Genomic DNA, 13,839 nt, shown 5'->3' with positions numbered 1-13,839 from the left:
ATTAGGTTTATAAAGCTTTAAAAAAATATTTATTTATAAATATTTCTCATTAGTTTTCCCTCAAATAATTTTGTCTAAATTCTGCTTTAAAGAAACCAACTTCAAATGTAATTACCTATGATATATAAAACTTAGTTATGTAAACATACCAAAATATATTACTTACCCTAAAGAAAAGATCCAGAGAATCTTGAACTGAACGCAGAGGGAGTGGCTTTTTTCTTCGAGGAAGGTCGATGGAGAGGTCATTAAACTGTTCTCTTTTGGGAATAATCTCTCCACAACTGTAAAAGAAGACAAATCTAAGCATTCAGAAAACTAACCGCAATACAAAATAAATACAGATGTACTTCAGGACACTGCTCCCCAAGTGTATGAACAGGCTATGATTAAGCATAAGAAATATACACATTTAAGACATGTTACTTTAACCCTTATTAAATCACAGTGGTTGACCATCGACCCATGCACCAAGAGGTTACTAGTTTGATTCCTGGTCAGGGCACGTGCCCAGGATTGTGGGCTCGAAATCCAAAAGGGGCATGCAGGAGGTAGCCGTTCTACGTTGTTTCTCTCTCATCCATGTTTCTAGCTCTCTTCCTCTCCCTCTATCTCTAAATTCAATTAAAAAATTATATACAGATATGTACTACCAATAACTGGAAAATTAATCAAAACAGAAGCTTTTGATATGATATAATGAGTATGGAAATTAATTAAATTTAGAAAGTGAATTTGAGTTAACTAATGTAAATATGATTAAAAATTGCATTGCATAAGTTAAAAATAATTCAAATTTCGATCTATTTTATAAAAACCCATTTTTAATAAAATCAAGTTGGTTTAACAAAATAAGCAATAGCAAGTCTTTTCAGGATAAAAAGAACCAGTATTCCCAGATAACTTGATATTCCATACAGCCCTAGCCTGTTGGCTTAATGGATAGAGTGTTGGCCTGCGGAGTGAAGGGTCCCAGGTTCAATTCTTGTCAAGGGCATATGCCCAGGTTGTGGGCTCAATCCCCAGTAGGGGACATGAAGGAGGCAGCCAATCAATGATTTTCTCTAATCATTAATGTTTCTATCTCTCATTCTCCCTTTCTCTCTGAAATCAATAAAAATGTAAACATAAATAATAAAAAACAGCAACAACACACACACAGTAGATCAAAATGAACTGTTAACACTAAAGCATGTGGCAAAATATCTAAGTACTTTTTAGTTCTCACCCCAAGCATTTTTACAGAAAATAGTAACACTAAAAAAAAGATGTTTGTATTTCTGTCTGCCCATGACATAGGAAGAAAAATGTGATAAGAATTAAAACCTTCAGAAGAGTTTCAATCACTTGAAATTAAAAATTAAAAGAAGGCCTAGTCAGCTTGGCTCAGTGGATAGAGCACTGGCGCAGGTTCGATTCCGGTCAGGGCACACGCCCGGATTGCAGGCTTGATCCCTAGTAGGTAGTGTGCAGGATGCAGCTGATCAATGATTCTCTCTCATAACTGATGTTTCTCTCTCTTTCTCCCTTCTTCTCTGAAATCAATAAAAATGTATTTAAAAAAATAATTAAAAGGAAAAACAGGTTTCTTGGAGACTACTTACGCTTTACAGATAATGGAGTGTTGAACCTCAAACTCCAAATTAGTAATGACAGGGCAAGTATATATTCTAGTGGCTGAAACATCTGGTGAATTTTCTTCTCCAGGAACAGGGTCAGTCTTCCAAGTTTTATTTAATTTTTCCATATCCTCTTTTAGCTGGTCTAAGCACTGACTTAGAAATTCATGAGCATCCTAAGGCATAATATTTTTAATCAGATCAAAACATTTTTTTGTCACAATGATAGCTTATCAACATTATGATTTATAAAACTAAGCACCTGGAAGTCAATAACATTATATTAAAAAGTAATAGAGATTTTACATATTTTGTGAATAAGAATAATGAATTTTATATTCTTTACTATCAGTGAGATTAGCGTGAATAATGGAATCACTTCTTACTTCATTAAAAAAAAATTAAGAAAAAAAAGCCTTTGTTAAGTAAAATACCCCAAGTTCCTTCAATGACATACCACATCTGTATTATCCTATCTAATAAAGAGAGAATATGCAAATTGACTGTCAAGCCATCACAAAGATGGAGGTGCCCATAGCCACAAGATGGTGGCACCCAGTTCCCTCAGCCCCAACGGAATGCCCCAGTTCTTTCAGCCTAGGTGGGGTGGGAGAGGGGGAGGCAGGCGCACAGGGTAGCCAGACCCACCTTCAGCCCTCCAGCAGCCAAGAGCCAGCCTGAGGCGCAGGCAAGCCTCGAATGGCGGCTGCCCAGCTCTGCCCAGGGCCGCCCGATGCTTAGGTAATGAAGGCCGGGCCGAAGCTTGCGCTGTAGGCAGTGGCAGCAGCATGGGTGTGATGTGGGTGTCACCTTCCCCTGATCAATGGGTTGCCTCCCACCCTTTAGGGTTCGTGGATTGTGAGAGGCAGGCCAGGCTGAGGGATCCCTCCCACCCAGTGCAGAAATTTTCATGTACCGGGCATCTAGTTAAAATATAATAAATCACAGAAGAGTCAAACTGAACCTTACCAGAAGTTCTCAGGTTCTCCAACCTGTGATGAACACAGCATACATATACAAATCTCACTTTAAAGTAAAAATCAGGTAACACACCAAGATCATTTCAATTTCCACTACCTCTAAAGTGGCTAAAAACAACTGGTACTCACATTCTGCATATAACCAGAGAATCTCTCAGCTGTAGCAGAAATGGCATTTTTAACCTTCTTGAGTAAATCCTTTTTGGTCTCTGAATTACAGCTATCTTTTTTTACAAGCAAGTGTGCAAAGCGTCTAGTAAAACAAGAGAGACCAGGTTAGCATGTTTTACAAAACACTGAATGGTATGATATTTTAAAGACTATTAACATGGTACATAACATAGAATTTAAGTGTCTGAAAGTTCATTATTCTATAATCAATAAGGTAAAAGTTTATTCAATAAGTATGTAACAGTTACCTGATAAGGGCATTGTGTGGAATTTTCTTCCATGGGATACCTTGCTTAAGCAGATCATTTGCAAATGACTGGAGTGAAAATAGGGACTGTAAAATAGCATTCATATAGCAAGTATTTCCCAAGTTGGAGAAGCTGAAAAGGAAAGAAATAATACTTTTTAAGACAATGAAGTATGTTCATTAGAGCATGGGTTCTCCAAAACAGCATGCATCAGAATCACCTAAAGGGCTTATTAAGAAATACATGTAGCCGAGACCGGTTTAGCTCAATGGATAGAGCGTCAGCTTGGGGACTGAAGGGACCCAGGTTCGATTCCAGTCAAGGGCATGTACCTTGGTTGTGGGCATATCCCCAGTAGGGGGTGTGCAAGAGGCAACTGATCGATGACTCTCTCTCATCGATGTTTCTAACTCTCTCTCTATCTCTCTCCCTTCCTCTCTGTACAAAATCAATAAAATATATTAAAAAAAAGAAAAGAAAAAAGAAAAAGAAATACATGTAGCTGGGTTAACCCCGTTTCCATAGTTTGATTCTGGGAAAAGAAGGTGCAAAAATATGCATTTCTAGTAGGATCTATTGATGTTGTAATGCTGCTGGTCTGGGGCCACACTATGAGAACCACTACATTACCCTACATAATAAGTTTAATATGCCAGGCCACCAACAAGGTGGGTGACAGCGTCCCTCCCTGAACACCCCACCAGTCATCCCCAATCACCAGCCAGGTCTAGGGACCCTCCCTGTGCATGAATTTTGTGCACGAGGCCTCTAGTAACAGTATAACAACTTAAACATTTTCAAATGAAAGCTGACAGGGGCTGGGGACTTACCCAAATTGCTATTTGTTCTTAGTAGGACCACTGGGTCATTGAATACAAAAGTAGGACAACAGTAAATTTACAGTTGGGAGTAAACAAAAGTTTATCATTGTATTATTAACCATTGTATTATTTTCCATACGAACTGTAAACCTATTTTTGTCCCACTCTATATAAGTTGTGTTTAGCTTTTTTTAAAATTCTTTTTTGTTTGTTTGTTTTTTGTAAGTTGTGTTTAGCTTTAATGATTACTACCAAATCCTTTTCCAAAGTACCTATTTAAAAAATGTTTTTACTTAGAAATATTCTCAAACTTTTAGGAAAGTTGAACAAGAATATTTTTTATCTAGATTCACCAATTATTAATCTTTTGCACTATAATATATGCTCTATCATTTCATACCTCTGTGTGTTTTATTTTCCTGAACCATTTGTAAGTTGCAGAAATCATACCCTTTTAGCTCTAAATACTTCAATATGCATTTCCTAAGAACAAAAACATACGTACTTCAGTTGAATCACTTTATAAAAAGAAAGCAAAATGAAAGGATTTACCTACCCCTGCAGTTGCTGTTGGTGAGAGGAAAGGGGCACTCTTGGTTTGTTCCAGCCAGTATAATCCTGATTACACCTCAATTTTTTAACAGAAAGAGGAGCTGGCTGCGGAAGAAATCCCAAACTTCTTTTGGCAGAGGGAGTTTGGCTTGAAATGTTAGTCCTATAAGAAGAATAAAAATAGAGAAGTAAAACAGTTTTTAAAATACCCCCTCCCTGCCCAAGTAGATTCAGAAAAGTCCTATCTGAGAGGAAAAAAATCTAAATTTGGAGAAATAACAGTAATAATGATCACTTAAGGAAAAAAATCCACAAATTCCAAGGCTGATAGAGAGCTGAAGAAGCATATAATACTTAACCTACAATCAAAATAATCCAAGTCAATGGCTTAAGAAAGAGTATAAATATAGTTTTACTTTTTTACTCACTTTTACCACTTAATGGATATCATACATTAGTTTGCCTAGTCTAAAAACATTTGGACAGTTAATTTTCTCCACTATTACAAAAAATGACACAACCAGTATTCTTACTCAATCTCCTGAGAACTTCTTCCAGTTTATATGCTGAGAAGTGAAAATATTAGTATTTTTAAACTTTTTTAGTGTGACTTAAAAACAAAACAAAAAACTGTACCAACTTATAGTCTAACAGTAGTGATTTCCATTTCTTCACATGGTCTCCATTACATTATTACCAATCGAATGAGTGACACAGGATCTCTCATTGTTACTTTATTTTCCTGATTACTACTGAAGTTGAATATATTTTTATAATTGTTTACTCCTTTCTAAATTTCTTTTTGTGCACCCTTGGGTTTTATATTGGGTTCTTAAAGATTTGTAGTTTTTTACACATTCTATATTCGTCTAGTCCTTTGTCTATTAAATATTGAAAATTTCAGGTTTTTGTATAGTCAAATTTATCATTTTTTTTATAGTTTCAAATTATGTGTCTTGTTTAAGACTCATTCTGTAGCATAAGGTCATACAAATGTTTTCCAATATTTTCATTAAAAGTTTTAACACCTGTTTTCCTTCCTATTTAGGTCTTTAATCTGCTTGGATGTTTATTTACTTGTATGTTATGAAATAGGAATATGATTTGCTTTTTTTTATAAGGAAAAACTGATTGTCTCCAAATGACTTACTGTCTGGCTAGGCCATCTATTAGCCACTGTTTGACTTTATTATATGTAAAAGTGTGCTTTAGTCTGTTTGGCTCAATGGAAAGAGCCCGAGGACTGAAAGGTCCCAGGTTCTATACCCATTAAGGGCATGTACTTCAGTTGCAGGCTCCCAACCTCCATCCTGGGCCCTTGTCAGAGAGTGTGCAGGAGGCAACCAATTGATATGTTTCTCTCACATCGATATTTTTCTGTCTTTCCCTCTCTCTTCCACTCTCTCTCTAAAAAGCAAAGGAAAAACATCATTGGGTGACGATTAAAAAACAAAACAAACATGAAATTGAACACTTTACAAAAAGGTGTATAAAAATAAAACGTGTACTACTGTGTCAATTGCAGGGAAGATGCATGTGTGTAGGGAGAGGAGTTTTTTTTTTAAGATATATTTTATTGATCTTTTTTACAGAGAGGAAGTGAGAGGGATAGAGAATTAGAAACATCGATGAGAGAGAAACATTGGAACATGAATCAGCTGCCTCCTGCACACCCCTCACTGGGGACATGCCCGCAGCCAAGGTACATGCCCTTGACCGGAATCGAACCCGGGACCCTTCAGTCCGCAGGCCAACGCTCTATACAAACCCAGTTACGGCCATCAGATTTTTTATTCACTTGATTTTTAGATTCACTTGTTGATAGTTATGTATTTGTTGTTCATAATTTTTAACTTTACCTTTTTTCTTCTTCTTCCTCTTCTTAAAGAATACCTTTCAGCATTTCACATATTACTGGTTTGGTGGTGGTGAACTCCTTTAGCTTTTTTGTATCTGTGAAGCTCTTTAACCTTCAATTCTGAATTTACCATTGCTCCTCTGTGCTACATTCTGTAATCACACCTTCCTGACAAGCACTTAGCAATTGTCTTATATACTTATATCCAATAAGTTTCAAAAAATGTAATCTGTAGCTATAGACCACAATTAAACTTTTGACTAGCCTTTTCCAATAATGTGAAACTTGTTTTTGAAAAAGAAAATGCCTTAACTTTTGGTAGATACCTTAAAAAATACACAGGCAACAAAGGCAGTCTGTTGAGATTGTAATGTTTTCATAATTTAGGATGATGGAGAATTCACTTGTCCAGGATCTGATCATACTGCCAGTCACAACTTGTGGCCTCAGTACAAATTTTCAAAGAACTCAGTTTATTCATTTACTAAAAAATGTAAAAAAGAAGAGCTTTAACTAAAACATCTGTTGAGTACTTTCTAACTAAAATGTCAAGAGTCTACAATTTTCATCAACTTTGTTATTTTAAATTAGTGTACTCACTTAGAGTATACTTAATGGTGTAATAAACCTTAATGTTGAAATTAAGGTACATCTTAAAAGTTGATGTGAAAGAGAGGGGATAAGGGGTACTGATGCATAGGTTATCCCATTATTCAATATCTGAAGAAGCCCTAGCTGGTTTGGCCTAGTGGACAGAGCATCAGTCTATGGACTGGAGCAATGGTTGCGAACCGGTGTTTCGCAGACCATTGGTGGTCTGTGATATGTGAAATGTCGGAGACCGCTGGACTGGAGAGTCCAGGGCTCAATTCTGGTCAAGAGCACATGCCCGGGTTGCAAGCTCGATCCCCAGTAGAGAGCGTGCAGGTGGCAACCAACCAATTATTTTTCTCTCTCATCATTGCTGATTCTATCTCTCTCCCTCCCCCTTCCTCTCTGAAATCAATAAAAATATACTTTTAAAAAATATTCTGAAGAAGAGAGCATATAACCAACGCATACCTGTCTAGATTAGTATTGCCAGAAGAGTAGTCTTTGGATCCAGATCTGCTACCATAAAAGGCTGATGACTGCAAAGGTGAAAGTCCTACAGAATGAAGAAAACACAGGAACAATTTAACTCCTAAATCAACCACTGAAGTCCAATTAGTAATAAAATTACGCATTGGGCCTATTTATATTTAACTCTTTCCCCCCTTTCTTTTCATCAAAGTTGGATAAATGTTAACAGATCAAACACCATGTAAAAGGTTATAATAGCTAAGAATACTCTCCTGCCCTAAAGCTCCAACACCTTCCTGACTTATTCATTTTGAACAGTATCAATTGACTCCCTATTAGGAAAAATTAGAAATTTTCATTTACCCCTACTCTTATGTACTTCCTTCCAACCAAGTATTAGTTGTGCTATTTTAGTTCTACTGATTAACTTTGAAAATTAACACTTAAAACTACATTTTGTTCCACGAACCTTCTTATCACTTAACCACTTACAGAGACCTCTTCCACATCAACTTTTGTAAAATGTATCTTACCTTCAACACTGTTAAAGCTTATTACACCTTCAAGTATTTTCTAACTATAGGTTGATCATAAAGCTTAAAACTAGTAAATGGAGTTTATATAATGTATTATTATTTCAGAGGTAAGAAGTATATTTGTGATTTTTCTTTCTGTAGAAGTCCAAAGTCACAACTCTGAAAGGCTAAAAGGAGATAATTTCTAGAGTCTTGATCAAATTAATTCCTTTAAACTCTAAATTTATCAAAATCATGCCATATTTTAGTTTGTTTCAATTTAATTTCAAGTTGACATAAAATTCAAATCTACGTAGTTCAGAAGATCATAGAGATTGTTTAAGTGTAGAAATAATAACAAAAATTAATAGACAATCTAAGTTAGATTTTATAAAAACAGGGTACAAGGTAAAATTAAGCAACTGCTTTAGGCAATAACTTCAAGATCTTATAGAACTTATAGTAGATGGCAACATTGATGAACTTTAATTTCAAACACTTTAACTCCTTGAATTCATTGTATGGTCCAGGTATCTGGATATCTTGATAATGAGAGTTTAATTCTAGGCAGTTCAATAAGGATGTAGGCAAAGTCTAGACTCTTTGTAAATAGAATAAAAGGTCCCTTATATTTCTAATACTTTAAAAGTATTTTAGCAGAGTACTGGATATAAATTGGAGCCCAGTAATTAGAACTGAATTATGGAGTATTCCTGAATAACAGAGAGTTATGTCCCATTTAGGGTTTTATTTCTAGTCTATACAGTATATCTTATCTAATAATCCTATCTAATAGAGGGAATATGCTAATTGACTGTTACACCCTCACAAAGAGGGAAGTGCCCACAGCCAATAAGGAGGGAACATGCTAATTGACTGCCATACCCTCAAAAGAGGGCGGCACCCATAGCCACAACTAATAACATTTATCCAACTTTGATGGCGGCGCTCAGTTCCCTCAGTGGGTCTGGCTGCTCTGTGCACCTGCCTCTGGAGTCCCCAAGTCCTCTCAGCCACCCAGGGCTGGCCCGAGGTGTAGGCAAGCCTCGGATGGCAGCTGCCCAGCCACCCAGGGCTGCCCAAAGCTTAGGTAACAAGGGCCAGCCAAGGCTTGCACTGCTGGCAGTGGCAGCAGCAGAGGTGTGATTGGGGCATTGCCTTTCCCCGACTGCAGGGTCACCTCCCACCCCTGAGGGCTCCTGGACTGTGAGAAGGGGCAGGCCGGGCTGAGGGAACCCCCCCCACCAGCTCCAGGGCATGAATCTACGCCTCTAGTTATATAATAAATGAGTATCTTATATAAAGACCAGTACTTACCTGATGTTCTATTCTCTTCTGACTGTTTCAAACTCAGCTGCTTCTCTCTACTGCTGGTTAAATACTTTCTTGAGGGATCTGTCATAGCTTTGTTGTTCCTATAGTCAATAATTTAATTCAATATATATAAGTTGGTCCAAAGGTTGTGGGTTATTGTTAAGCTAATTCAATATATATAGGCATGTAAAATACAAATCTTAATTTTAAATAGTTGTCATTAAAAATTTACATTCCAAGTGCTGAATTCATGGATTTGCTTGGAAGTTATGCTACAAAGTGTTAAAGCCTCAAAAGGTCAGAAACTGCTGAAACCAGTTTGGCAATAGAGCATCAGCCTGTGGACTGAGTGGTCCCAGGTTCGATTCTGGTCAAGGGCACGTACATTGGTTGCGGGTACATCCCCAATAGGAGGTGTGCAAGAGGCAGCTGATCAATGACTCTCATCGATGTTTCTAACAATCTATCTCTCTCCTTTCCTCTCTGTAAAAAAAAAAAAAATCAATAAAATATATTATTTAAAAAAAAAAAATCAGAGACTTAAGCAAATGAGAATCATGACAATAAGGTTTCAATACCAAGTCAAAATCCAAACAATCCTATTAATAACCCTATTAATTAAGCAAAAATGAAGGAGCATTTTATTTTTACAAAAGTCAAACCAGAGACAGCAAGAGCAGATTAAATGATTTACTAAAAGACTAAAAGAATCAATTAAGTAAACTAAACTATTTGAACTTGATACTAAATAGGTATAAAAAGTACACATCTCAGTCTGTTGAAGGAATGAATGAGTGAGGATGTTTCAAATATTCAAAGACCTGTGTATAGAAAAGGAATTGGACTGATTTATAATCTTATCTCAGTGCGATTCTATTTCAGAGTAAGACAGAAACATAGGTGACTGAAGTTTTGCAGTAGTATGTTTACCACTGAATAACCCCAAGTACACAGTTTGTACTCAACAGATACCAACTAATATAATTGCTCAATGATGCTTTTTTTTTTTTTTTTTTTTTACTTTTGCCATGTTTAATATAAGGATATTCACATTCTTAAAATCAGAAAATGTGGTCATATATGTAGTATATTTTAGACATTTTAAACCATATAGGAATAGTAACCTTGTCCTCAAATTGCTTCTAGTTTACTTACGGAGACAAGCAAACAAACAAACAAACTCCAGCCCTGGCCAGGTGGCTCAGGTGGTTGGAGCATCATCCCATACGGCACAAAAGTTGTGGGTTCAATTACCCATCAGGGCACATATCTAGGTTCCAGGTTCAATCCCCAGTTGGGGAGCATACAAGGAGGCAACCAATGTTTCTCTCTCACATAGATGTTTCTCTCTCTTTCCCATCCTCTCTAAAAAAAAAAGTCAATAACTTATCTTTGGGTGAGGATTTTTAAAAAAAAAATACCTCACAAGAAATAGAACACATATTAGCGAGAAGAACATGTATAACAATGTAAGCAATATCACATGATGGCAATATTGTTTGACCAAAATATAAACGTATATTTATGTATATGAAAAATGGATTTTTAAAACAAATGTTTGCTGAATAAATTTGTGAAAAAAGTAAAACAAAGAAATAAAACTCAAAATGTTCTTTTATAGTCTACGGATTTGAAATACTATTTACTAGTGTCAACATCACTTACTAATAACACTTATGGTGATTAAATTATTTTCATTTCATGAACACAAAGTTAAAATTTCTTAAGTCCCGTTTCCCCCTCTATGATTCCTAAATATCTAAACTTATATTTAGATAAATGCTCATGCTTTAATTAAAAGTGTTTACTTTAGGAGAACCATATGAATAAAGTCTGTAGCAAACAAATTAGATGCTCCACCCAAATTCCCTCTGACCCCATTTTTGTATCCTCTCTTCCACACCAATTTAGGTGTTTTCCATAGAAGTACTTAGGGCTCTCTCTAATAATATCTTTTTATTATTATTATTATTATTATTTAATAATATCTTATTACTGTTATTTTGATTTCCTTAAGGGACTTGTTTTCTGTACTTCACTTAACATCCCCACCCCAAGAAATGCAATTGCTTCTGACTGTCAAACTGAGGCAATGATAACGGTAAATGGAAAGGCAGTTTGTGAAAACTTGGATATTAGTATTAGGGGAAATGGGTGAGGAATATATAGGAACATGTCATTTCATCTCTGTAACTTTTCTGTAAATCTAAAATTATTCCAAAATTTAATATATTTTATTGATTTTGTACAGAGAGGAAAGGAGATAGAGAGTTAGAAACATCGATGAGAGAGAGTCATCGATCAGCTGCCTCTTGCACACCCCCTACTGGGGATATGCCTGCAACCAAGGTACATGCCCTTGACCGGAATCGAACTCGGAACCCTTCAGTCCACAAGCTGACGCTGTATCCATTGAGCCAAACCGGTTTCGGCAATTATTCCAAAATTTAAAAGTTTTCTTAAAATGATCAAACAAACAAAACCAAAATATTGGTCCAAATTCTTTCTGGACCCTATAAAAACCTGCTTATTCTGCCTTTAAAGAAACTTCTAGATTTCTATAGAAACTTCTTCCAAAACAGCACCAGCATGAAACAGGCTACAAAGAAGAACAGTTTTCCAAACCTTCAGCTGTAGCCTTGAAAGATAACAAAGGAAACCTACCAAAGGACAAAGCCAGGAGTCATATGGAACACAATGAACAAGGATTTCTCTCCGAGGAAAGAACAGAGATTGCTACATTTGCTAATCAAGAATTTACTCCCTTGTCCTGGCTCGTTTTGCCCGGTGGATAGTGTGTCCTGTGGACTGAGGGTCCCCAGTTTGATTCCAGGTTGTGGGCTCAATCCCCATTGTGGAGGGCATGGAGGAGGCAGCTGATCAATGATTCTCTCTCATCACTGATGTTTTTTGTGATTTAAAAAAAATATATATTTTATTGATTTTTTTACAGAGAGGAAGGGAGAGAGAGAGAAAGCTAGAAACATCTACCAGCTCCTTCTGCACACCCCTACTGGGGATGTGCCCGCAACAAAGGTACATACCGTTGACTAGAATCAAACCCAGGACCTTTCAGTCCGCATGCTGACCCTCTATCCACTGAGCCAAACCGGTTTCGGCGTCATTGATGTTTTCTATCTCTCCCTCCCTCTCTCTCAAATCAATAAAAAATAAATAACTTATTCCCATGCCTTCACAATTTCTGCCTAGCAAGATTTTATTGCTGCCATAGACTAGTGACTCTTTCAGTTTCCTATTCTGTCCATTCTAAATCAAAATTTTTATTGTGAATCTCCTGTGCTTACTCCAGCTATGTACAGGCATTTCTCATTTTATTGCACTTTGCACAGCACTTTTTTTTACAAATTGAAGATCCTCTACCAGCAAAAAGATTATGACCCACTAAAAGTTCAAATAATGGTTAGCAAATTTTTTAACAATAAAGTATTTAAAATTAAGGTATACCTTTTTGTTTTTGTTTTTTTAAAGATATAATGCTATTGTATACTTATCAGGCTGCAGTATAAACACAAGCACTGGGAAACCAAAAAACTTGTGTAAGTTTATTGCAATATTTCCTTTACTGTAGTGATCTGAAACTAAACCCCAGTATCTCTGAGATATGCCTGTATGATGGTATGTGTGGAGATGGGCGTGGGGAATGCAGATTTTAGGAACCAGACCATGAGGCACCTGGTCCAAAAGAGCAGCCCTGGACCTTCTGGAGAGGACTGCCCATCACAGTGACCCTGGACTTGGAGCTGGATACAGGACTAAGTGAGATTTGGAGGCTGTTTTTATTAGGATGGGGGAAAGAGCGTTCTTATATAGGTAGTAATCAGGGCTATTTCTGTGGATATAGGTGTAAATTACGACAGTCTGTTAGTTGTCCCCAAATAACATTGTACCCTTCTGCCATTATAAAATTTGGGCTAGACTGACTTACTGGTGTTCCATACTACCATTTGACTAGGTTCTTGTCAATATGACATACAAAAAAATTGTGCGTACAATTTCCAGCCTAAAGGAAAGCAGTATGCCCTCTCTTTGCTCCTCTTTCTTCCCACTGATAGGAATGCAGACATGAGAGCAAAGACTGAAGCAAAATGGAAGCTTAACGACAATGAACCAACGAGATAAAAGGAGTCTGAGCCTCTGGTGATTGTAGCTTTATATACCATACCAGTCCTATTACCTACCCAGATTTTTACATTTATTTCAGCAGCAGAACCAAGATCCCAATTAATATATAAAGTTTCTTCAGCTTTTTCCCTGTTCTTTTATGGTGACCTCTTAACTTCGAATACCAGCTAACTGCCTATGGATTTTTGTTAAGGCGATAACTGAGGTATTAACTAAAAACTGTGTAAATTAAGTTTTCTCCCCCCAGAAGACAAAAAGGACCTTCCCATGAGGAAAAAAAAGGATGTGAGCTGGTGACTGTCTTGTTACAGGTGGATACCTTTTTTGTTCAACCCAGAGAATAACTCTAAAAGATTGATACTCCATGGCTAGAAACTATATGTGGTTTACATATTTTTTACCCCTAAGCTAACTTTTCACATGAATAAGGTAAAAAAAAAATTTGTAGGTAAAGGAAAGAGGGAAAGAAGGATTTCACTCTAAAAGAGCAAACAGCAAGAAACACTTATTAGAGTTCTTCATCTCTGTTGTTTCCCTAAGTACTGCAGATTTTTCT

General features: G+C 36.5%; 1 protein-coding gene across 6 annotated transcripts in view; it reads right to left on the bottom strand.

Annotated features, from left to right (window-relative positions):
• USP37 (ubiquitin specific peptidase 37) overlaps positions 1-13,839 on the bottom strand; it is a 62,390-nt gene that overhangs the window by 29,252 nt on the left and 19,299 nt on the right. For 5 of the 6 annotated variants that reach the window (XM_036434560.2, XM_036434559.2, XM_036434556.2 and 2 more), the window contains exons 8-14: positions 9,144-9,241; positions 7,312-7,396; positions 4,396-4,554; positions 3,019-3,150; positions 2,729-2,852; positions 1,605-1,795; positions 167-284 (exon numbers count right to left, since the gene is read on the bottom strand). In XM_036434560.2, the coding sequence (XP_036290453.1) occupies positions 167-284; positions 1,605-1,795; positions 2,729-2,852; positions 3,019-3,150; positions 4,396-4,554; positions 7,312-7,396; positions 9,144-9,241 (907 nt within the window). The remainder of the gene's footprint in view (positions 1-166; positions 285-1,604; positions 1,796-2,728; positions 2,853-3,018; positions 3,151-4,395; positions 4,555-7,311; positions 7,397-9,143; positions 9,242-13,839) is intronic. The other variant, XM_036434561.2, reaches the window with a different exon arrangement.

This window comes from Pipistrellus kuhlii, unplaced genomic scaffold, assembly GCF_014108245.1.
Source record: "Pipistrellus kuhlii isolate mPipKuh1 unplaced genomic scaffold, mPipKuh1.p scaffold_m20_p_127, whole genome shotgun sequence".
NCBI lineage: Eukaryota > Metazoa > Chordata > Mammalia > Chiroptera > Vespertilionidae > Pipistrellus > Pipistrellus kuhlii.
The sequence above is the reverse complement of the archived record's forward strand: the minus strand, read 5'-3'. Positions and strand labels throughout refer to the sequence as shown.